This window comes from Lynx canadensis, chromosome A2 (assembly GCF_007474595.2).
Source record: "Lynx canadensis isolate LIC74 chromosome A2, mLynCan4.pri.v2, whole genome shotgun sequence".
Taxonomy (NCBI): Eukaryota; Metazoa; Chordata; class Mammalia; order Carnivora; family Felidae; genus Lynx; species Lynx canadensis.
The window spans coordinates 2,609,749-2,632,762 of record NC_044304.2 but is presented as its reverse complement, the minus strand read 5'-3'; the positions used below and the strand labels follow the sequence as shown (position 1 = coordinate 2,632,762).

Genomic DNA, 23,014 nt, shown 5'->3' with positions numbered 1-23,014 from the left:
TTAGGTACTGGGAGCGTATTAGCAGTAAAAAGAAACAAACAAAAAAGTAAACAAGAAATAGGTCCCTAACTACGCATCGTATGCAGAGGCTTTAGCGCCCAGCCTGGCTTTTGATCATGTTGTCACTTATAACTTACTTACCATTATGTTGTACGTGATGTCATACGTTATATATATGATACGTGCATGTTATATGTTGACACTATATATATCATAATAATGTACTTCGTTTAGCAATGGTACTGGTATATCTATCTCAATCCCGCATCATTTATACACTGCGCATATAACACAAATCAAACTCATTTATTATGCCATTAGAATTCCTACTTAGGACAAAGCGTATGCCATAAGTGTCACCTGCAATATGACGGTAGATACTTGATTAATCGTGGACATGACTCGTGTTTATCACCTGCGAGAGGATTAGGGCAATAGGATTAAGCCGAGGGCAAGCCGCTGCCCTTCCACCCCCCGGGCGCTTGGGGGCGCTCGAGGCGCAGAGACGCACGCGGGCCCTCCCCCGAGCCCCGATTGGCGGCGCGCGCGCTGCGCCACGGCGCACGCCGGCCCCGCCTCCGGGCCCGCCCCCCGCTCCCTGGGCCCGGCCCCCTCCCTCCGCCCTCCGGCCGGCGGCGGTTGTTGTTCGGCGGCGGCGGCCGCAGCTCGGGTGCAGCCGCCGGCCGGTCCGCGCGCGCGGCCATGGAGCTGGAGGTGCCGGACGAGGCGGAGAGCGCCGAGGCGGGGGCCGTGACCTCGGAGGCGTCCTGGGCCTCGGAGAGCGGGGCGGCGGCAGGTAACGGTCCCGGACCTCCGTCCTTCCTCGCTCCCCGAGTGGACCCGCCTGGCCTCCCCCCGCCGGGGCCCAGTGGACCCGCCCGAGCGCCGGAGGGGCGGCGGGACCCGCGGCGGCGAGGCCGGAACGTTCCACTCGGGGGCGCTCGCGGGGGGGGATGGGACGCGGGGCTCGGGGGAGGATGGAGCGCCCCGCCTGGGGGGCTCGGGGCGGCGCCGCCCTTCCCCGGGATGCCGGGGGGGGGGGGGACCGCGGGGGTGGGTGCGGGGCCCCGTTCTGGGAGGCCGTGGGGGCAGCAGTCCCCTCCGGAGGCGCGCGGGGAAGACGGGTCCTCCCGTCTGGAGGGGGGGCGGTGAGACCACGCTGTGGGTGGGTGCGCCGCCCCCTGCCGAGGGCGCCTGGGGACGGCATCCCACCCAGGCCTGTCGGCGTGTGGGATGGTGGAGTACCTCCGTGCCGGTGAGGGGCCAGGTCTCCTAGGTGGGCATAGCAGGGAGGTGACACTGTCCCAGATGTGCCCCCTCCCCCTTCCTGGACACACTGCTGCGGGGGGGGGGGCCCACCTTGCTGGCATCCGCTTGGGGGATCGCCCCTTCCTTCCACGGGCAGTCACCCCTATGGGCACAGCTTATTGGTGGTGAAGGGCAGGCGCTGCCCGCGTGGACGTGGGGGGTCTTCGAGGCCATCTGGGCCTCCTGACTATCTCATTTCTCTTCGTGGGAGTCACCAGCCCCGGTCTCCGGTGCAGTGGCCATTCATTGCCTTTCTGGGCCTCAGTTTACCTCCTTATCACAGGAGGGGGCTAAGGACGTGGCTTCTCAAAATGCCTTCAGTGCCGCGGCTCTGCAGGCAAGTGTGGGGGGGCAGAAATAGCCCCCGCCCCAGCCTTCTACCTGGACGCTGGGGGGCGGCTCCTGGTGTGTAGGGCCCCTGCCTCCTCCCTCGGTCTTCAGAACAGCAGGTGGGGGGAGCCCGGTGGCCTGGTCAGGCCCCCCACCTGCTGTTCCCTAACTGCTGCCCAGAGGAATGGCCCCCGCTCCTGCAAGGCTCCCTCTGGGTGGCATTCTCAAGCCTCCAGACAGAAGTCTCCGGATCCGCAGGACCCTCAGGCAGCCCTCACCAGCAGAGGCCCTGCAGACACCCACATGGGCACCCGTCTTCCTTCTCCCCCAGGCCTCCTGAAGCTTCCTTGGCAGGTGGGGTCTGCTGCGTGCGGCGGGGGGGGGGAGTCTGGAGAGAGAGCGCCAGGGCCAGCGAGTGTCCCCCTGGTTCTGGAAGGCTCCCACCGCTCCCGTCCCCACTGCCATCTGCAAGCGCTTGGTAGATGATCCGCTTCATTCGACCATCCTGTTGCCTCGCCCTTGGTCTGGGCGGGGACTGGTGCCCTGGCCTGGCTAGCCCTGGACGCGGTTCGGGGACCCAGCGCGCTCCGTTATCAAAGCCCTGACCTCCGCTATCAACCCTCTGGCCTGCGCTGGTCAGAGACAAAACAGCCCAAGACTCAGTGACCACAAGAAAGCCGCATAGCAGACGTTTATTTTATCAGGGGCTCCGTGAGCCACTGGGGGGCAGATAAAGCCCCAGGCCCCAGCGGTGGCTGGGTCTGAGCGTGGGGGCCGGGAAGATAAGGGGTCAGCCCCGACTGCCTGTCACCAAAATGCGCAGAAATCTGACTCCCGCAGCAAATCGTTTACTTCCCTCGCTTTAAAATTACAAGCTGCTCCTTCCCTTCCGGGCCCGTTTCTCCTGATGTGAGTCCTGAGTTTGGGCAGTAACTCCACACTTTCCCTCCTGCTCAGGGATTAGAGAAGTCCCTAAGCGTCTTTGTGCCAGGATGGTTCCATACCACACCAGGGGTCGTCGCCTCGGCCCTATTGACGTTTGGGCCGGAGAATTCTGTTTTGGAGGCCCCGTCCCGTGCGCCGTGGGGTGTTGCGCAGAATCCCCGGCCCCGCCCATTCAGTGCCGGGATCTCGCGGGTTGTGATGACCCGGAGCGTCCACACACAGCTCCCGTGTCCCCTGGAGACACAGTCGCCCTGGACGAGAAACCAGTGCACCACACCTGCTGTTCCATAACGTGGTTTGCTGTTTATCCGCGGTAACGTGGATTTCCCCCCATGTGGGTATCCGCTTTTATTTTCTTCGGAAGGAGGGATACCGTGCGTGGTTTAGGGGGCGCGCGCCCCAGACATACGGCCCGGCCTCCACCCGATCGCGGTGTGGCCTTGAATAACGAGTGCCGTGACTTCTCTGGGCCCCGGTGTCCCCGTCTGTAACACGGGGTGATACCTACGCCTGCTTGGGGCTGGCTGTGAGCCTTACCGGAGTTAGCACGCGTCGGCATGTCGAGAGTGCCCGATGACCGGCAGGGACAGCCCGTTTTAGGCACCAGCCCTTAACGAGTGCGCCCGCCTGCTGCTGAGGCCCATTTTGGCTGCCCCTGGCGTCCACCTTCTGCTGTGAGAAGCAGTGTCGTGGGGAACGTCTTTGAACGTGGCCCCAACTGTGGCGCTTTAACTACTGTCTGGCGGTTGAAGTCCCTGTTCTGGAATGGCTGGGTCATGGTGAGCAGATTGAGAATTCTTATCTGAAGCCTGTTGGCTTTCCAGAAAGGTCTGGCAGGGGCGGAGAGAGACTCTGGCCAGCGTTGCCAGCTCTGAATGTTACGAGCCTCGGTGATTTGGGCCAATCTGATGGAGGGGAAATGGCATCTTGGGGTTTAGAATCTGGTTACTTTAAATGCCCCGCTCCTTGCTCCCAAGGCCTGGTCCAGAAAGGGCCCGATGGGGTTCTCTGCTGGTTTGGGGGGGTTGGATGCATTCACGGGGCCCGTGATCTGCCTGTGGGCTCTTGGCCCGTGCTGCGGTCTGCTGTTCCAAGCCATTTCCCTCCTATCCTTCCTGCTTGCGTGAGAGCACAGAACAGTTGGCTTCGTTCCCGGCACCCCCCCCCCCCGCCAGCCCCCTCCCACATCTAATCTGGTGGCAGATTATGCTGGTTTTGTCCTCAAAATGGACCCAGAATCTGCCTACTTCTTCCTCCTCTGCCAGTCCTGGTCTAGCCCCATCATCCGTCACTGGCTTGGTCCCTCGTCTCTTCCCATGCACCCTACAGCTCATTCCAGAAGGCTCCTGTTAAAAACTGACTTAGGTCCTGCTCGCCTCTGCCCACAGCCCTTTAGGGCTCCCACCTCCCTAGGGGTAAAAGCCCAAGTCCTCCCTGAGGCCCCCAAGGCCCTGCACGACCTGCCCCATCCCCTCCCTCCCCTCCCCTTGTCTTCCCCTTGCCCACTCTGCTCCAGCCACCTGGGCCTGGTCCTTGCTGTTCCTCCTAGGCCTGGTCGTGCCCCTGCCCCAGGGCCTTTGCACACGTTGTGCCGTCTGTCTAGAACGTTTGTCCTTTATATCCGTGTCGTTTGCTTCCTTAGTTTTTTCAAGGTTTTGCTCAAATGTCTCCTCCGTGAAGCCTCCCCTGACGGAGGGAGGCCTGAAGGAGAGAGAGAAGACGGCCCACAGGGCCCACAGGGCTGGGCTGGGGCATTGTCGCCAGAGGCCTCCTCTGCGGTTGTGGGTGAGTGGTCCCTTATCCCCTTGTGGCGAGTCGGCTGGAATCTCCCAGTTGGAATTCTGCCCTGGACGCTTCCTGGCAATGTGACGCTTTTACCTCTGACGGTCTGGTCCCCTCCGTGGAGAGAGGCCTGGGAGCCAGAGCCCTTGGTTCACATCCCAGCTGCGTCCTTTACCAGCCGGGGACACTCGGCCTCAGCGTCTCCATCTGTGAGACGGGTGCGATGACTGTACCTTTCTCCTAGGGCTGAATCGAGCGGATTGACTCGTAAGCCCTTAGAGGGGCACCAGGCGCGTGGGCGCGGGGACGCGGGGACTTTCCCTCCTCAGATGGGTGCGTGGGTGGAAGAGGCCCCCGTGCTGCACGCCCCTCCCGCGCAGAACGCAGCGCGGGCAGTCGCTTACTTACTCCTTAGCCCTTAGACGATGCTGATTAAACATCGTCCAAGCTCCTGCCGTGGGCTCTAGGTGCAGTGAGCCGGGGGCTCCCTCCCTGCTCTCGCGGGCTCTCAGATCGGCGGGGGATGACGGTGGCGGGCAAGCAAACCGAGAGGACCGGTCGTCAGCAGACTGCCTTCTGGGCCGAGTCCCACCCAGCACCAGTTTTTGTCGGGTGGGTTTTCTTCGCACACAGCCGTGCCCGCCCACTCACACGCTGCCTGTGACGGCTTTTGGGCTACAGACCTTATGGCCCGCAGGGTCAGAAATGCCCGCGGTCTTGCGCCTTGTGGAAAATGCTGCCATCCCCTGAATGAGCGCGTGCTGGTCAGTGGTGAGCACGCGGAGGGGAAAGAAACCGGTGGCGTTGCGATCGCCAGTGTGGGGCAAGCTGCAGCCGGGGTGGTCGGGGAGGAGTGGCCTAAGTGAGAAAAGCAGCCATGGGAGATGGATTAGCGGGCAGAGGGATTGGCCTGTGCAAAGGCCCTGAGGTAGGAATGAGCTTGGCTCATTTGAGCCACGGAAACAAAGTTCTTGTCGTGGGGGGGCCGAGATGGGCCAGGCCAGTCACGTGGGGCCTTCGGGGGGCCCTGGCGCAGCACTCTGGCTAGTTGGTCGGGAAGGAGCCTCCCGGGACAGGTGCCAGATGAGTGGTGCTGAGTTGTGCTGGGAGCCTGGGTGGAGGCCATGGGGGGTGAGGGGGGTGAGGGAGCCGAAGAAGCCAGAAGGGATTGGTCTGTGCCCTGGAGCTGGTGGGGGGGGGGTGGGGAAGGCCTGAGAAGGAGCAGGTTCTGGCAGCGTGGTACTGATGGGGGGGGGGGGGGCAAGGCAGGTGGAGTCCCACGGACCCTGGGCGGGGAAGCCCGGGTCTTGGCCTGGGTCTCACGCTGCCCTGGCCGCAGACAGCTGTGCCTCTGAGCAAGTGAAGTCCCTGCCCCCCCAGCCCAGCTCCTCTCAAGATGAGGGCACGGGGGACAGGAATCGGGAGAGGCCCGAGGCCCCCGGGGTGGTTCTCGTTGAATGACAGACAGCTACGCGACATCGGCATTTATCGCCGGGGAGGCCCGGGCTCCAGGAGGGTCTCGGGCTCCCGGGCCTTCCTGCTCGCACCGCCTGCCGCTGTGACTGACACGTGTCCCCACTCGTGACCGGGCAGGTTGAGACCCCCCTGGGGATTGCCTGCTGCCGCCAGCTGGCCGGCAGGGCCTGGAGCCGCGGACTGCCCACCGTGGGGATTACTGACCTGGCGGATTAGCCACAGGGCCCTGCACCTGCTGCCCCACTGAGCCACGCTGGAGGGCTTGGGGTCCAGCCCAGGGCGCCCTGAGTGCTTGAGCCAGAGTGAGCGAAGGCCTTTTGGGGACCTAGCCTGTGACTTCGGTTGGAAAAAGGAACCCCCGGTGTCTTGTCACAACTGCTTTCTGTGTCGTACGTGTGCCACGCGCACGTTTCTTGGCCTTTGTTCCGGATGGGTGGGGTTGCCGCTGAGGGTTTAAGGAGCGGGGTGCTGTTTGGGCATTTGTGTACGAAGGACGCGCTGGGGTGCGCTTGGGCCAGACCGCTTTTCATCGCTCACCCCTTTTGCCACGTTTAATAACGCACGTCTCGGAACTCTCTCTGTTTGATGGGAACCACGGAGCTGCGTCTTTCCCGTATTCGATTGGGCTACCAGTCTTTTTCTTATTGATTTGTGGCAGCTCTTTATATATCGTGAAAGTTTTTTGGTGTTTTTTTTTAAATTCGTGACACAGGCGTAAGTAGCCCTTCCCCGTTTTCTCTCGTGATGATCGTTGACCTCGGGCAGGTATCTTTGTATTTATGTGGTCAAGTTTATCCATCTCTCCTTGACGGTTTCTCAGTTTGACGTCACGGGTGGAAATGTGCTCTCCGTCCTGAGGTTCTAATTCTTCTAGTACTAAGGTGGTTTCGCCTTTTCCTAAGCATTTAAAGTCCTGCTCCATTTGGGATGTACCCCCGCGTACAGCGTATGAGGATTTCATTGTTCCACGGTTTTCCAGGGGGCTCAGGGTTGCCCCAACGGTTTCTGGAAAACCTGCTTCCCTCACCGATTTGAGATGCCCCCTTTATTACATCCCAGATTCCTGCATGCGGCTGGTCTATTTCTGGACTTTCTATTCTGTCCCGCTCATCTGCCTGACTTCTTGCAGCAGGCGAGCCTGTAACTACGAGTAATAACACGTTTCCTTTAAAAAGCAGCAGCCTGCCCTGTGGTCAGGAGACAGGGAGGACTTGTGTCTTGCCCTCTCTGTTTCTAGGAGGAGGTAACCAACCGTCAGTCATTCCAGGTGGTTTTCTACCTTTAATTTTTTTTTTTTTTAACGTCGTATTTTGAAAACGTTCAAGGCTGCAGAAAAAGTTGCGAGATACTGCGGCAAACACCCCGAGGCTCTTAGCTGAGATTCGCCAGCTGCCGACACGTCTCTCTGAATGGGTGTTATCGCCTGTGTGCGATTTTGCGGGTCCTTTGAGAGTCAGTTGGAAGCCCCTTCGTCCTTAAGTACAGAGGTGGGTTCTCATTATTCGCAGTTCTGTGGAGTTTGGGAATACTGAGGTGCGGCTCCTGGGAAACACGCAGGTCCCCGCTAGCCTCTGGTCCCCACGTTTTCATCGCCAGATCACATCCGTGTGCAACCTCACGCCGTGTGTGCTTCTGCATAAAGACCCTTGTCAGATACATACTGTTGCGTCGTTAGCAGCGACCTCGTGACGAGCAGCGCCAACTCCTGCCGGGTGGAAGCGTGTCTAACACACTTTCTAAGGCGCGTCGCCGTCCTCTGGGCTCAGGAACGCCCGACCACCGCAGCTCTGAGCCTGGGGGCCGTTGTGAACGGTGAAAACCACCAACAAACGGCACAAAACGTAAAACCCGCCTCTCGGTAGCCCACAGAAAGGGCCCCCGTCTACAGCACAAGGGGGGAGACAGGAAGCAGGCTACGCTCGGCTGGACGCGTGCACGGGAGGTGACAGTTTTCGGTGCCCCGCGTGCGTCTCCAGGTGACCGGGAAGGGCTCCCGAGTGAGTACCGATCGGGGGCTGCGGTAGCCGGGGGTGGGTCTGCAGATGCGCAGTCGGCATGGTGAGCAGCTCTGTACCCTGCGGACAGACGCCCCCTCCGCCAAGTGCAGAGATCAGGTTCCGGAAGTGTAACATCCGTGCAGAGTCCACAGTCAGGACCCACGTTGTGCCGGTGCGTCCAGAGTTGTCCCGGATGGCGATCTTTGATCCCTCGCTAGGACCCGGGATCTCACTTGGAGACCTGGGAGCAGCTGGTCTCCCGGGCCCGACCCCAGCTCCGGAACCTTCTGCCTGAGCAGCTGTGAGTGAGCCTCGCCCCCGCTCTCGGCTCCCTCGGGAAGCCCACCTGGTCCCCTCAGGCCTCCGGCCTGGACTTTGGTGGGAGGCCCGTGCCTGGCAGGGCCGTGTGCGCAGCCGTGTTTGTGGCAAGAGTGGTGAAAGTTCTGGAACGTTCTTTCTCTTTCTTTTGAGAGCCGGAGCTTTGGAAAGCCGTCCGCCGGCCTAAGGCCTGCCGAGTTCTGGATTCATGGCCACCCTCCCCCCATCCTTTGCGAGGCTTCCTGTTTACCACTCCGGGAACGTTCGCTTTGTGCAGTGAGATCGAGATCGGCCGGGGATGCAGGAGGGGGCAGAACGCGTGGGAGTGGGTCTCAGCCTGGGGGAGGAGGGGTCGGCCGGTGGTCCGGGCTCTGCCCCCCGCCCCGAGACCGCCCCCCCCCCCCCGCCTCCATTCTCAGCTCCCCCAGGCGCACCTTCCCCTCCAGCCACCCCAGACCCTGGCTCTCTGCTCCCTCAAAGCATCCTGTCCTGTTCCCACAGGGCCTTGGCATGTGCTCTCTCCGCCTTAGGATGCCCTCACCCTTGGTTTCCCTCGCTGGGTCCTGTGTTCGGGGTCCGTCCGTGGGGCAGCGCGTGCCGGCGACTCGCTCCCGTTCGGGGCCGAGTGACCTTCCGTGAAATGGATGGCGATCATCTGTTGACGGACATCTGGGTTGTTCCCGCTTTTGGTTACGGGCAGTGTCCATAACGTATGGATGACGGCCGCACTCTCCAGTCCCACCAGCCGTGTGTGAGGGTTCTCTGACTTCTCCACGTCCTGGACATTACTTGTCACCGTGTGTCTGCTTGATTCTACCCGTCCTCGTGGGCGTGAAGTGGTGTCTTGCTGGGGTTTTGATTTGTGTTTCCTGATGATCAGTGACGCGGAGCATGTGTTCCTGGGCTTGCTGGCCATCTGTACGTCCTCCTGCGGAGAAGTGCGTGTTGAGATCCTTTGCTCATTTTTCATTTGGGTTCATTTTATTGTTGAATTGTAAGCGCTCTTTATATATGCTAGATACAGTTCCCTCATCAGACCTGTGATTGGCAGATACCTTCTCCGCTTTCTTGGTGGTGGCCTTTGAAGTGCAAACGTTATTTTTAAGTTTATTTTTTTAGTGATCTCTGTGCCCCACACGGGGCTCGAGCTCACAACCCCGAGATCCAGAGTCGCACACTGTGCTGACTTGAGCTGGCCGGGCGCCCTGCAGAGCAGACGTTTTCATTTTGAGGAAGTCCAGCTCATGTTTCCTTTGGTGGCTTGGACTAGAGCGGTCATGTCCAAGAAACCACGGCCTGACTCAACGCAATGATTTACTTTTCTTCCCAGAGCTTTATGGTTCCATCCGCTCCGTGGGCTTAGATTTCTGCTGCGTCTCGTGTTCCGAGTGCATACGGTGTGAGGTAGGGCCCGACGTCGCTCCTCGTGCGTGGAAACCCGGTTGTCCCAGAGCCGCCGGTCGACACGGAGTCGTCTGGGTGCTGGAATGTGCATTTTTGGTCCTGGATTCCCACCGATGTATCCTGGACCATTCCAGGGCGTCCAGACGGGCGTCCCCATCTGTGTGTGCCCGGACCACATTGCCTTGATCACCGAGGCTTTGCAGCCCGTTTTGAAACGGGGAAACGTGAATCTTCCAACTCTGTTCTGCATTTTATGTTTTTTTAAACGTTTGTTTATCTTTGACAGAGGGAGAGAGAGCGCGTGTGTGCGAGTGGGGGAGGGGCAGAGGGGGGGACAGAGGATCCGAAGGAGGCTCCGGGCTCTGTGCTGACAGCAGTGACCCCGATGTGGGGCTCAAACTCACAAACCAGGAGACCACGACCTGAGCCAAAGTCAGATGACGCTTCGCCCGACCCACCCAGGCACCCCCCGCGCTTTCCCGCATTTTCCATTTTAACGCATTAAGCTTGGCTTGGCTCTTACTTCCCGACGGTGTAACTCAGAGCCAACGTGTTCTCTCGCACGCTGTTCGATACCCCATTATACACGCGCTAGTCACCCAGCTCGTTATTGAGCGCTCACTGTATGCCGGGCTCGGAGGGAAGCCCGTAGCCGGTGGAGCCCAGAAGGAGCCCAGGCAGAGGCCAGAACCAGGTGGGCGAGGCCTTTGCCCCGGTGACAGGAGCAGCGGGGGTGGCGTGGGTATTCGTTCAGCCCCCAGATCAGCCTCCAGCCCTGGCCTGGCCTCCAGTCATAGCAGGGGCCAAGATGGATCCCGGGCTTGCCTCCAGGAAGCCACCAGGCTGGGACGCTAAGGTGCACCAGCCACGTGTGGGTCCCCAGGGTGACGGGAGCAGCAAGGTCCGTCACGTCTCTGCACTCTCCTCTCCTTACTCTGTTCCAGCCACTTGGGCCTCTGTGCTGATTCCCCAACTCTGCAGGCACAGCCCTGCCCCAGGACCTTTGTACCGGCTCTTCCTTCCTCCTGGGAGGCTCTGCCCCCTCGAGCATGGCTGGCTCTTCCTGTCCCCTTCCACCCGTGTGCCTGTGGCTCAGGCTGGAGCCCGGCCACCCGGAATCATGTGCATCCGTGCCCACTTTTTCCCGGGGAACCTCAGGCAGGTGACCTGGCTTCTCGGGGCCGTGGCACCCACCTCACCGGGCTGTTGGGTGCATCGGGTGGTGTGGTGCAGACCCAGCGGGCCTCAGCTCTTTGTTACTGTGCCCACGCGCCTGCTGCTTTCTAGCCGGTCGCTGGGGCCACTGGGGTGTTGGAGTCGGTGGCTCAGAGGTTAGAGACACTAAGCAGGCCGTGCCCTGAGGCTCCTCCTCCAACACCTGCCTCCTGAGCCAAGCTCCTAGTGCCCTGGCCCCAGACCTTGTCGTGACTGACTCCCGCGGTCACCACCAGGGAGGAGGGAGCGGGTCCCGGTGCCGGAGGCACTGCGAAGTGTGGGCACGTGCCTCCCTGGGCTGTAGCGAGTGCTGCCCTCACGGGGCTCCTGGCCTCGAAGGGCGCAGTCACTGGAGGGCCCACAGATTAAATAGAAGGTTTAAACTGACCAGGGGTAGGAGTTATGATGGAGGTGGAGAACGGGTCAGGGAGCCGGCTTGAGCCAGGTGTGCAGGAAGGTCTCGCTGAAGAGGAGACGATCCAGGCCTGAACGGTGAAATGGGGAAGAGTATCCTAGGTAGAGAAGCGAGTGCAAGGGCCCTGGGGCAGGACTGTGCCTGGTGCATGTGAGGAACGGCAAGGAGGTCGCGAGGCAGGAGTGCAGGGAGTGAGGGGAGGCAAGGGGAGGGGAGGGCAGGGAGGCCATCCGTCTAGACGCCCCCCACCCACTGTCCTTCTCTGTACTCTCAGGGGCCACGTGGGAACCCCCAGTGTGTCACAGCTGTTGCTGTGAACACAGCCCCCGAAATGTGGCGGCTTTAAACAACAGCGCACACTTACTACCTCCCGGTGTCTGTGGGTCAGGAGTCCAAGGGTGGCTGGGCGGGGTGGTTCTGGCACAGGGTCTCTGACGAGGTCACACTCCAGCCTCCTGCCCCATCCGAGGGCTCGACCGGGGCTGGAGGAGCCGGTCCCGAGCTGTTGTCTCAGGTGGCTGCCGGCAGACGGCCTCCGTTCCCAGGGCCACTTGTGTGTCCTCGCCGCTCGGCGGCCGCTTCTCCCCGGCTGAGCGGCCCGAGAGCGAGCAAAGGCGGCTGCGTCTGACCTGGTCAGAGGTCGCGGGCCCGCACTTCGGCCGTACCCCGCCGGTCACGCCCACCGGTCGCGGCAGGAGCTGTGGCTACCCGGGGACCAGGCCGGCCGGGGGCCATCCTGAAGGCTGGCCGCCCAGCGGGCAGCTCGCGTGGCTTCAGAGCCTCCCTCTGTCACCCGTAGAATGGGGCAGTCGTGGCCCTTGCGGGCCTCACGCAGAGTGACCCTCGAGGTGCGGGAGGTCCCGTGGCAATCCCAGAGCCCGGCCGGGCGTCGGGGGCCTGGTGCCCGCCTGGCTCAGCCTCTGTGTGAGACAGAGCCGGCTCCGGCCCCCTGGGATTCTGGACGCCCAGACCTGCCCTGTCGAGGAGGCTGGCCCCCACCGGGGAGGGAATTGGTGGCATTCGCGAGAGTGCCCGGCCTGGCTTCCCACCGTCCGCCAGTCTCCTGGTCGGTGGGCACCTGCCGCGAGTGACGGGAGCAAGAGGCCTCTAGCCTAGAGGCCAAGGGGGCCTCTGGCCGAGCAGCCCTGGGCTGCCTCAGTGGGTCTTGGTATTTTAGAATTCAAGTGCAGAATCTGCAGCCCAGCCCTGGCTTCCGGGGAGTAAAAATATATCTGGGAAGAAAACTGGGCCAAGAAACCTCACACGTTGGTCCTGAGACAGCGCGTGATCCTTCATTGGGCACCTGCTGGTGGGTAGGGGGAGGTGGGGGGAGGTGGGGGGAGGTGGGGGGAGGCTCTCTCCGCGGCTGTGCTCCTGCCCTTCTGTCTGTGGATCTCGCCCATCGGCTGGCCCTTCCCGAGTGGAGGTCTGTGGTTGAGGGTCCAGCGTCGGTCTCCCGGTGTCCCCTCGAGGAGCCCCGATCCCCCACACCTCGGCAGGGTGCCGCTGGCTCCGGGGTGGGGACCCAGGCCTCGGCACGTGACCTGCAGGACAGTCAGGCGCCTACTTGGGGGTGGGGGCGGCCCCGCAGGGAGGACAGCAGCCCTGGCCGGTGGGGAGACCGAGTCCTCAGGGTCCCCAGGTGCCGCCAGACTTGAAGCTCATCTTCAGTTAAGTCGGGGCTCGGCAGGCTCCTCCCGCGAAGGGCCGGGTGGTCTCTCTCGTAAGCGTTCGATTCTGGATTCTACCACGGGACCACAAAAGCCACGGCAGAGATTGGTAAATGAGTGGGTGTGGCTTTGTGCCGATAAAACTTTACTTACAAAACAGACGGCAGGCGGGTCTGGTCTGCAGGGCACAGTTCACTGGCCCCTGAGTTGTGTTAACAAATAATCCCTCTCCACATACCGTGTGAGTTAGGCTTCTGTCTCGACACAAAACATCCTAACACCACTTCTTTGAGCCTCAGTTTCCCCCTCTGAAGAAGAGAGACGAGAGGCATAGGATAGGCCAGGGGGGAAGCCCCATGGGCCCGTGGCCTTGCTGGGCCTTCCGCCCCGCAGCAGATGTCCAGCTCAGGGAACCTGTGAGAGCCACATTCCCCTCGCTCTTCCCCCGGGGCTCTTGCTCTCAGCCTCCTCCATGCAGCCCTCCAGGTTTTCTCAGCTGATGCCCCGTGCCTGGGAGCTGGTGCAGGGGGGAGGGGGGGGAGTCACGGAGGGACACAGGGAGAAGTGGCCTGCCCTGCGGGGCTCTGGGAGGAGCCAGGAGACCCCTGAAGGCGGCGCTGTGGTGTGGGTTTCCGAGGGAGAGGCTGCCAGGAGAGGCCACACCCACAACCACTAGGCCCCAGGACAGGCTCTGGGAGGGAGGGCGGTCGCGGAGCAGAGGGGAGGTGGGAGGTGGCCCAGGGCCCAGGGCCTGAAGGAGCCCGAATGGTGGAGGACCAGACAGCAGCCCACAGGCTGGGCAGTGGGCGCGGGCAGGCGACTGCGGGGGCGCCCGGTCAGGGGATGGCGAGCCCGGGGCCCCAGCGTCCGAATCTGTGGAAGACGAGCTGTCGCCCTCTGCGCCTCTGATGGTGTGGGCGACCTCGGGCAGAGCGTCCCCCGAGGGCCGGGGACCAGACAGAAGCTGGTGCCAGTGGAGAGAGCCCCCGGCCGGGAGCGCCCGCGCCTAGGGCAGTGCGGGAGTCGGCAGCAAGCGGGCGTCGTCGTCGTCGTCTTCGTCGTCGTGTGGAGCTCTGCTTCTGGGCCGGGCGGGGGCTCTGCCCTTGGGCCCAGGGACCCGCGTGGGGGTGGGGCTCACACAGGTGACCGAACGGCTGCGGGACACCGGGCCAGGTGTGTGGGAGCAGCGTTCGGCTTCAGGAGCAGCCGCTCTGCCCGCGGGGTCAGGGAAAGCCACCCAAGGGGAGGAAGCTTCTGGTTGCCGCGAGGGCGGGCCGGCTTGGGCTGCCTTGAGCAGACCTGACCTGACCGCCAGCCCTTGCGGGCGGAGCGCGTCTGCAGAGACTCGGGAGCCCCTGCCGCTGAGCTACCTTGAACTTGCCTCTGAGACCTCTGGGCCTCAGTCTCCCCGGCTGGAAAGTGGGTCCAGTGGCGGTCGTCTCCCGGGAGTGTTAGGGGGTGGGGGGTGCGGCTTTCGGGGCGCCAGCCCAGCGCTGGGGCGTGTGCGCGCCTGTAGCTGTTTAGTACAGGGAGCTGCAAACAGAAGACAGAAGTAGACAGGAGAGTACGGCTAAGCTATTTTTATCACGAAATATTTTGTTATTTTTTAATGTTCATTTTTACACATTAAAAATAAAGAGAGAGCAGCAGGGGGGCGGCAGAGAGAGGATGCCGAGCAGGCTGTCAGCACAGAGCCCTACCCGGGATTTGAACCCACGAACCGGGAGATCATGACCTGCACCGGAACCAAGAGTGGGACCCTCGGCCGAAACTGAGCCGCCCAGGCGCCTGATGCGTTGGCGTCTTTTCTGGGCGCCTCGGATCTTTTGTCCCTAAATCTATTTAGACAAAGAACCAGTGTGTCCCCAGAAATGGGGCCCAGCACGCAGGGAACGCTCCCAGAGTTTGGAACGCGCGAGGGAGCGAGTGGTGGACAGAATGCTCTTTGGGAAGCTGGGAACCAGGACAATCTGTAATTCCTTACCTGCCACCATTCACCCTTCTGGGTGGTTCGGGGTGGTAAACGCAAAATTGTGAGAGGAAAAAACTATCTGCGAGGCAGAAACGGGCTTTCTTAGTCCCGAAGCCTTCGTTTGAGACTTGCCCCCTAGTTTGAAGTTTCAGCCTTTGCTTGAGTCCTGCCTCTGCTGAGGCCCCGATGGTTCCTGGCGCGACGGGGACTTTTGTCCCCCGGCTGTCGGCTGTCAGGGTGAGAGCCGGGATGAGCTTCCCACGTGCCGGGACTGGACGCAGCGCTGGCAAGCCCGCTGTGGCCTCTGCTCTACTGGGAAGGAACAGGTCCCTTCGGTGACGTGTGGCCCGAAATCAGTGAGCTGGGGGCGTGGTAGAGGGTGGGCAGGGGTGGGGTGGGAAGGGACTGTTCTAGGCAGCGCGTCAGGGGTGGACCCTCCAGGAGGCGATGTTCAGACCGAGACCATCTGAGTGCCGGCCGCGTGGAGATGCAGGGAGGGAGCCTTCGAGGCCGCGGGCACGGTGACGGTGGCGGCTAAGGCGGCTAAGGCCCCGAGGTGGGACCGCGCCGGCCACAAAGGTGCAAAGGTGCGTTGAGCGAGTGCGTCTGAAACCCACGCCCACTCCTGGGGCCAATCCACCCCAAACGCGAGCTTCTCCAAAGCCTGAAAACACCCGGCAGCACAGGGCCAGGTCGACCTTTAACCCGCATTCAGAAAATTGTCAACCGAGGGGCGCCTGAGGGGGCTCAGCGTGTTGAGGGTCAGACCTTTGGTTTCGTTGGGGCCCCACGTCACGCTCTGCGCTGACAGAGGGGAGCCTGCTTGGGATTCCCCCTCCCTCCCTCTCTCTCTCTCTCTCTCTCTCTCTCTGCCCCTCCCCCACCTCTCTCAAAATAAATAGACGTTAAAAAGCAAAATTTTCAACCGTACTGAAAAGTTGAAAGTAGCGGACGGTGGAAGCTCACTTCGTACTGCTTGGATCCCCCCGTTGACCTTCTGCTGCGTTTAGTTCACATACTCCCCGCCCCCCATGCCCCCGTCCACCCCTTCCCCACGTCCCCTCCCTGCTCTGGGCTTGTAGCACCCCTGGAGGACGGGGGTCTTGCCCGCGTCTGCTGATTGGAAAGGGCCAGCTACCAAAGGGATAAAAACTCACCCAAGCGTGGAACCAGGCGAGGCAGGCGTATAAGGAGCAGGGGGTGGGCGCAGAGGGCAGAGACTCCCACACTCCCGTTCTCCTCGGCTGGGAGCGCCGTGACCTTGGGTTAGCTGCCGGCCGCCTGCTCTGCTGTGTTTAGTTCTTCTCTTGAAAAAATTTTTTTTTTCATGTTTGTTTATTTATTTGTTTTGAGAGCGAGAGTGAGTGTACGAGCCAGGGAGGGGCAGAGGGAGAGGGAGAGAGAGAGAAATCCCCGCCCCACGTGGGGCTCGAACCCACAAACCCGCGAGATCGTGACCTGAGCCAAAACCAAGAGACGGCCGTGGGGCGCCTGGGTGGCTCAGTCGGTGAAGCGGATGACTTTGGCTCCGGTGGTGATCTCCCGGTTCGTGGGTTCGAGCCCCGCGTCGGGCTCTGGGCTGACGGCTCGGAGCCTGGAGCCTGCTTCGGATTCTGTGTCTCCCTCTCTCTCTCTCTGCCCCTCCCCTGCTCACGCTGTCTCTCTCTGTCTCTCAAAAATAAATAAATGTTAAAAAAAAAAAAAAAAAGAAAAAAGCTGCTCAGCTGGCTGAGCGGCCCAGGCGCCCCTGCTGCATTTACTTCTTGGGTTTTCTGAAATCTTTTCTCTCCAGCCTCCGTTCCTTTTCTTTTTTCTTGTCTTGCTGCACCGGCCTGCGTCCCCACCGCCGTGGTGGCTCTCGGCTCGTACCGTGGTCCCTGCTTCAGTCAGCTGTCGCTGCGTAACAGGCCGCCCGGAGCTTCGAGCCCGAGCGAACAAGTGCGTGTGTGCTCGCGGCTCTGGGGTCTCGCCCGGGGTCGGCGGGCGCCTGCACCCTGGTCCCGCACCTCGGCTGGGGGCCGCCTACCTCCCCGGTGCGGTCTCCAGTGTGGCGGGGACCCCCGCCGGGACCTCGGGGCTCGGGGTTCCCAGAGGGCAGAACCAGAAGCTTCCACCCTTCCCCACGCCATAGGGTTTCTCCGTTGCACCGCACCACTCGGAGCATCACGTGGCTGCAGAGAGCCGGCCGTCTCCGCTCAGCCGCGGCCCCTCCGGTTTGGAGAGAGGACTTCCGAGTGTGGCTCGGCCGGCCGGGGGGGCTGAGGGTTGGGATTGCCACCCCCCCTGCAGAGGTTCCCAGCGTCCCCGCAGGCTGCCCGCAGGGCCCCGCTGCTGAGGCGGCCGCGCAGCGGGAGGCCCAGGGCCACCGGGTCGCTCCGGCCGATCAGGGAAGTGTGTGAGGCCACTTCCTGGCTTCTCGGGGCTGCTGGCCCCGCTGCCTTGTCCTCGCGCCTTCTCGTTCGCCCTGAGTCACGGGGAGCCGGCACCCGGCCTGGGCACATGCAGCCCTGATCTGGGAAGCGGCCCCGCCCTGGAGGCCTCGTGTCCCCCTGCTGCCCTCTCCAGCGCTGACTCCACACTCGGCTCTGACGGTGTCCGTCAGGGGGTGACTGACCAGACCTGGTCTCTCTGTAGTGGGGGAGACATAACACATGAGCCCCAGGAGCTGCTGGGTGCCTGGAAGGCCAAGAAAGCCACGGAGATGAGGAGAGTGACCTCAGAGGGACTGTTTTGGGCAAGGTGGTTGGGGGACACTTCGGAGGGGGTGACATTTGAGCCAGGTCTCAGATGAAGCAAGGGAGCAAACCCAGCAAGGGTCTTGGGAACGGTGTTTCAGGTGAGGGGGGAGCCCAACCGGTGCAAAGGCCCTGGGGCAGGACCTGCCTGTCATGATGGAGAAAAGGCGAGGAGGCTCATGTGGCTGGAGCAGAGTGAGGGGGAGAGAGGGAGAGGCGGAGGGCCGAGGGAGGGAGGACTGGGGGGCGGGGGGAGGGCACCTTCGTGCAGGGCCTTGGGGACCCAGGGGAGGACTTGGACTTTTCCCCCAGGGAGGTAGGAGTCCTGGAGGGCTGTGGGCACAGGAGGGCGGGACGTGACTCAGGTGCTCACGGGCGCCCTCTGGTGGCCTCCGTGGGGAGACTGGGCCGTGTGGAGGACAGACGGGGGGACCAGGGTGGAGGGGCTGCGGGGGTCCTGGAGCTGTGGGCCAGGGACAGTGGGCAGATTTGGGGTGGGTTTTAAAGGCACAGGTGGGTGACGGTGCTGAAAGACAGACGGCGAGGCTCCTCCCTGGGTCTTGGGGGCCCACAGTCCTTCCCGAGCTTTTTGTTCCCACATCCAACAGACGTGGAGACGAGGCTCCCCCGAAGCCGAGACGCGGGCAGAGGGGAGGGGAGAGGGTGTCTGTCCACCCGTCACGGGTCAGTCAACGCACAGGCCCAGCCCTGAGGGAGGACGCCCCCAGCCCCCATGAAGAGGACATGCATTGATGTCATTGTTGCCTGGAGGGAAAGGACAGGGTGTGCAGGATGGGGCGGGGGTAACTGGGGTGGGGGTAGGGGGACCATCCAGGACAAGGGCCCTGAGGCCAGCCACTGGAGCAGGGAACAGCTGATAGGAGGTGGGCCCTGCAGGCCGGGAGGAGGGGCTCTGCCTGGGCTTTGGCCTGCTTTAGGGGCTGAGAAACAGGCTCAGAGGGAAGCCCCTGAGGGCGTGAGGAGCTCACCTCCTCCCTCCGGAGCCACGGGGTGGCTGTGAGGTCACCTGCACGGAAGCGATCGAGCGGCCTGTGGCAGGGTCCTGTGGTAGGGCTGGGCGGCGGGCTGGGGAGAGGGGGCCCAGCTCTGGAGCCCTAGCTTCGGGCACCCACGGAGGCTCGGCGAGACCACAGGAGAGGTGCTCAGAGAGGTGGAGGGGCTCGCCTGAGGCCACACAGCGGTGGGCCGCAGGAGAGCCCAGCCTCAGCCCTGCGCGCGTCCCCTGCCCCCTCCCCCCTGCCCAGAGGCTGGCACGGCTGTGTCCCGGGGCAGGCGCGCTCTCCCCCTCCCCAGGCTATTTTTAAAACTTAATTTCCTCAAAAATTGGGTGGCTCGTTCAGAAGAGAGTGGGTCACGTCTTGGGCTGGGAGGAGCGACATCGTGGTGTGGCCTCTGCCGTCCCGGCCGGCCTGGCTGGTGGTGGCGGCACAGGGCAGGGCCGTGACCTCCAGCAGTGGACTCGCTGTGAGCAGGAAGGGAAGGCCCTCCAGGGCCGGGGGGGGCCACGGTTTTTGAGGGTTTTGAGCAGCAGGGGGTGGGGGGTCCTCGCAGGCGCGGTGCTGGGGTGGGGGGTGGGGCAGACAGACCGCCGCGGGCTTCCTGCCGGAGGAGGCCGTGTGGACGTGGCTGGGCAGGAGGGCGAGCAGGGCTGTGAGTGGCCGGGCCGCCCCCCGACCCGCTGAGGAGCCTGAGGAGCCGTGGGAGGTGGGGGGGAGGCCGGGACCTCGGCGTTGGGCCTGCTCGGCCTGGGAGCTGCAGAGGACGAAGTCCAGAATGTCCTGCCCCGGTCCACTGCCAGCTTCTCGCCTTCTCTCCTCTTCCTTCCCCCACAGCCCACACATAACACCATGAATTGTTCTGTTGGGCAGCCAGCAGAAATATCACGTCAGCTTTCTAGCACCTTCTGCGACCCGCTTGCCTCTGGCTGAGCCTCAGGATGGGCCCACGTTCATGCCCGGGGCCTGGGCACCCAGGTTGGAAGGTCTGTGGGTGGGCACCTGGGGCCTCGGGCAGGTGAGCCAGCCTCCGTGCGTCGGCTTTGACCTCCTGGCTGGGGTGTTCTCTGCCGTGACCATGGCACCGGCCGGTTGCCCACCCAGCCTCAGTTTCCCTGCCTGGACCATCTCCGGCACCTGGCTGACTGACGCACAGGGCAGTGGTGGCACTGGGGTGGTGGTTGTGGCTGAAAGAGGACACTGGTCACCCACCCCGCCCGCCCGGGCCTGCCCCACATTCAGCGTTTCCTTTTCTCAGTAAGTGTAATTCATACCATAAAATTCACGCTTTGAGGAACACGGTTTAGTTTTTCGTGTACTCCCAATGTCGTGCCCCTGTCACCACTGATTCTAGAACATTCTTATCCTGCTAAAGGAAACGCCTTTCCCTTGGACAGTCACTCCCCAGTCCGCGGCCTTGTCCGCTCTTCGGGACTGGAACCCCGTCTCAGCCCCACCACACCCACGGTCCTCTCTCTAGCCCGACCTCCCCTGAGCTCCAGACTCGGGGTCCGGCTCATCCTGGAGTCTCTGTGCCGGAGGCTCTGGGCGTCTCACACTCAGCTTGGCCACGCTGCACCCGGCTGTCCCCACACCTGCTCCTGCCTTGTTCCTCATCTTGGCTGAGGCTGCTCATTCCTTCCATTAATGGCTTTAGTCATAGTCCTTAGTCATCCTGGATTCCCTGCTTTTCGCTTTGCCTCCAGGGAGGGTAGCCCGTCTGTCCCAACTTGAGACCTGTCCAGAATCTGCCCACCTCCCCTCTGCCTCCCCCACCCGGTCCAGCCCATCCACTCCTGAAGGACCAGCTCAGTTCCCCACCCCCCCCCTTCCCCCAGTCCGTCCTCCCCGTAGTGGCCGCCAGAGGGCGCCCACGAGCACCCAAGTCGGATCCCCTCCCTCTGCCCACAGCCCTCCAGGGCTCCCACCTTCCTGTGGGGAAAAGCGCAAGTCCTCCCTTGCTGGCCTGACCCCTCACCCATCACCCAAGCCAAGGCCCTCCACCGTCCTGGTCACCACTTGCCTTCCCACCAGCCTGACACGTAGACACCCAGCACGTGAGTTTCTGTTGCGGCTAAACAAATCACACGGCCTGATCTAAAACCACACTCTGGAGGTCATGAGTCTAAGATGGGTGTCACGGGACCAAACCCAGGCATGGGCAGGGCCGGTTCTCCCGAAAGCCCCAGGGAGACCCCCCTCCTGCCTTTTCCGCCTTCCGGAGGTGCCACATCCTGGCCCGAGCCCCCCCCCCCCGCCCCCAGCCAGCAGCATGGGGTCTGCCCGTCTCTCTGCCTCCCTCTCATGAGGATCTCGTGAGGACGCTGGGCTCAGGGACCCCGGGTCTCCCTGACCTCAGACCTCACCAGCCTTGGCTTCCTCCCACCTGCAAAGCCCGCCCCGTCTGCAGGAGGCAGGGGTATGTCTGCGGTCCATACTCGTTTGAACAGATACTCCTCAGCAGAAGCCTGCTTTGCAGGTGAGGACGCCGGGGCTCAGAGAGGTCAGTGGTTGGCCTCCCCACAGGGAGCCAGGATTGGAGGGCAGGGTGCTAGGGATAAAAACTGCCTGCTCCCTCACCGTGAGCCTCTCTCCACGGTGAGCCCCTCTTTCCCGGGGACAGTGTGAACAGGGGCCAGGGAGCCGTCACTCCAGCCCTGGCCGCCTGGCGCCTTCCCACCGACCCAGCCGGTCACGTGACTTCTCTGCGGCCCGAGGACGTTGGATCTGGTTGAGCCCTGCTTCCGGCGGCAGGGGAAGGCCACAGCTGTCAGTTTGGTCATCCCTTTGCTGCCAGGGACTTAACGTCTTTGGGGTCAGTGGTGGGTTGACGTCCGCACCCGCTTCCCAGCCGGGGTACTGTCGTCCCTCCGTAGGGGTGCAGGGAGCGGAGTGAGGTCGGGGACACTGTGTGCGGGGAAGGCAGGGTGGTGACACGGTGGGGTGGAGGGCCGCCCCCGTCTCCGGGCTGAAGCCTCTCTCTTCTCTCCTGCAGGCTTGGCCCAGAAGAAGATGGCCCCGTCGGAGGTGAGTGTCCTGCGGCCTTCCTGACCCACTTCTCCCAAGACCGACCAGCCCCGGGGCCTGCTGTGCGGCCTGGGGCAGCTGGCGGCACCTCCCCGGGCCCCACGCTCTGGCAGGGGGCAGGCAGTGAAAGTCCCTCGGTCCTGCCGGCATCTTGAGTTTCAGGGAGGGGAGCCGCTGGGGAAGGAAGAGCGAGGACCCGGCCTGGACAGTGAGGGACGGAGGGACGGAGACTGAGGGTCCAGAGGGGTGGGAGGGGAGCCGGGCAAGGGCGGGTCCCTGAGGAGCCCCCAGGAGGAGGGGGGTCCAGGCACCGCTGGTGTAGCATCGGTTGTCCCCACACGCCCGCCCACGTCTTCCGTCCGTCCGGGATCCAGAGAGCTCCTGCTCCTGCCGGGGCCGCCGCTCGCGCCCCCTCCTTGCACCGTGGGGGCTCAGCACTGTCCCTGGTCCTGAAAGCGGCCTGTGGGAGCGAGTCTGTGAGCCCCGCATTCCAGGAGCAGCCCAGGCGTGGCGTCCTTGTACCGGCGCTAGCTTCCCGGCCCCAGGCACCTGTGTCCCCGGGTTGCCACCCGTCACGTGGGGCCCTTGTCAGGAGGGCTGTCCTGGAGGCTGTCTGGCCACAGGGCAGTGGGGAGTCAGCGAGGGGTGCGGAGCAGGGGCGGTGCCACCGATTTCTGGGGAGAGCCCGCCCCCTGGTGGCCAGTATGCGGAACACGCCGGGGCCTGCTGAGGAGCGAGGGCAGCTGGGGGGCTGCCTGAACCCCCGTGGGGCAGTGGGGGTTGGGCTGATGTGAGTGCTCCCAGCTGGAGGCCAGAGGGTTTCACGGGCTGTTTGGATGGTGCAGGTACACAGTAGATGTTTCTTAAATGTCCGTGACCGGACAGCCCCCACCGCCCCTCCACCATTCTCCCCTGTGGAGCCGCACATCAGTGCTGGTGGCTCCCACACAAATTTGTGACGCCTGCCCTGGCTGTCCCCACACAGGTCCCGGGCCAGCGGGACCTCTCCCTGTTTCACAGTCATTCCAGCCCACATGTCTCGGCCCTAAGGGACGCTGTGTGATGTCTGGAGACATCTGTGGCTGTCGGGACGCAGTGAGGCTGCTCACTGCTCACAGTGCATGGGACGCCCCATAGGGGACAACCCAGCCCTCCCCCCGCCCCCGTCAGCAGGCCCAGGGAGTCCCTGAAGTTAGGGTTCTGCTCCTGAGGAACCGGAAGTCCGGTCTGGGCCTGGGCCCCTCTGGATGTGCAGAGTTGGACCGTGTGGCCCCAGTGGGTGACGGGGCACCTGCTCTGCCCTGGAGCCCGCCCACACCAGACTCTGCCCCACGTGGCTTGCCAGCCAGTGACTCAGCCCTGACCCTGGTCAGGATTTCCAGAGCACTCTGGCCCCAGCGGCGC

The 23,014-nt window shown here is 62.9% G+C and overlaps 1 protein-coding gene and 1 long non-coding RNA gene across 8 annotated transcripts in view; both read left to right on the top strand.

The window, feature by feature from the left end:
- The first annotated feature begins 639 nt into the window (after positions 1–639).
- Positions 640–23,014, top strand: part of PIP5K1C (phosphatidylinositol-4-phosphate 5-kinase type 1 gamma) — a 49,616-nt gene continuing 27,241 nt past the window's right edge. For 6 of the 7 annotated variants that reach the window (XM_030336981.1, XM_030336975.1, XM_030336962.1 and 3 more), the window contains exons 1-2: positions 640–796; positions 21,579–21,610. In XM_030336981.1, coding sequence (XP_030192841.1) covers positions 703–796; positions 21,579–21,610 — 126 coding nt within the window. In that variant the 5' untranslated portion in view covers positions 640–702. Of the gene's footprint in view, positions 797–20,518; positions 21,399–21,578; positions 21,611–23,014 lie in introns of those variants that run through there. The other variant, XM_030336970.1, reaches the window with a different exon arrangement.
- On the top strand, positions 5,619–9,806 carry LOC115498985. Its single transcript, XR_003964044.1, has 2 exons — positions 5,619–7,328; positions 7,438–9,806. It is a non-coding gene; the product is annotated as an uncharacterized LOC115498985 (long non-coding RNA).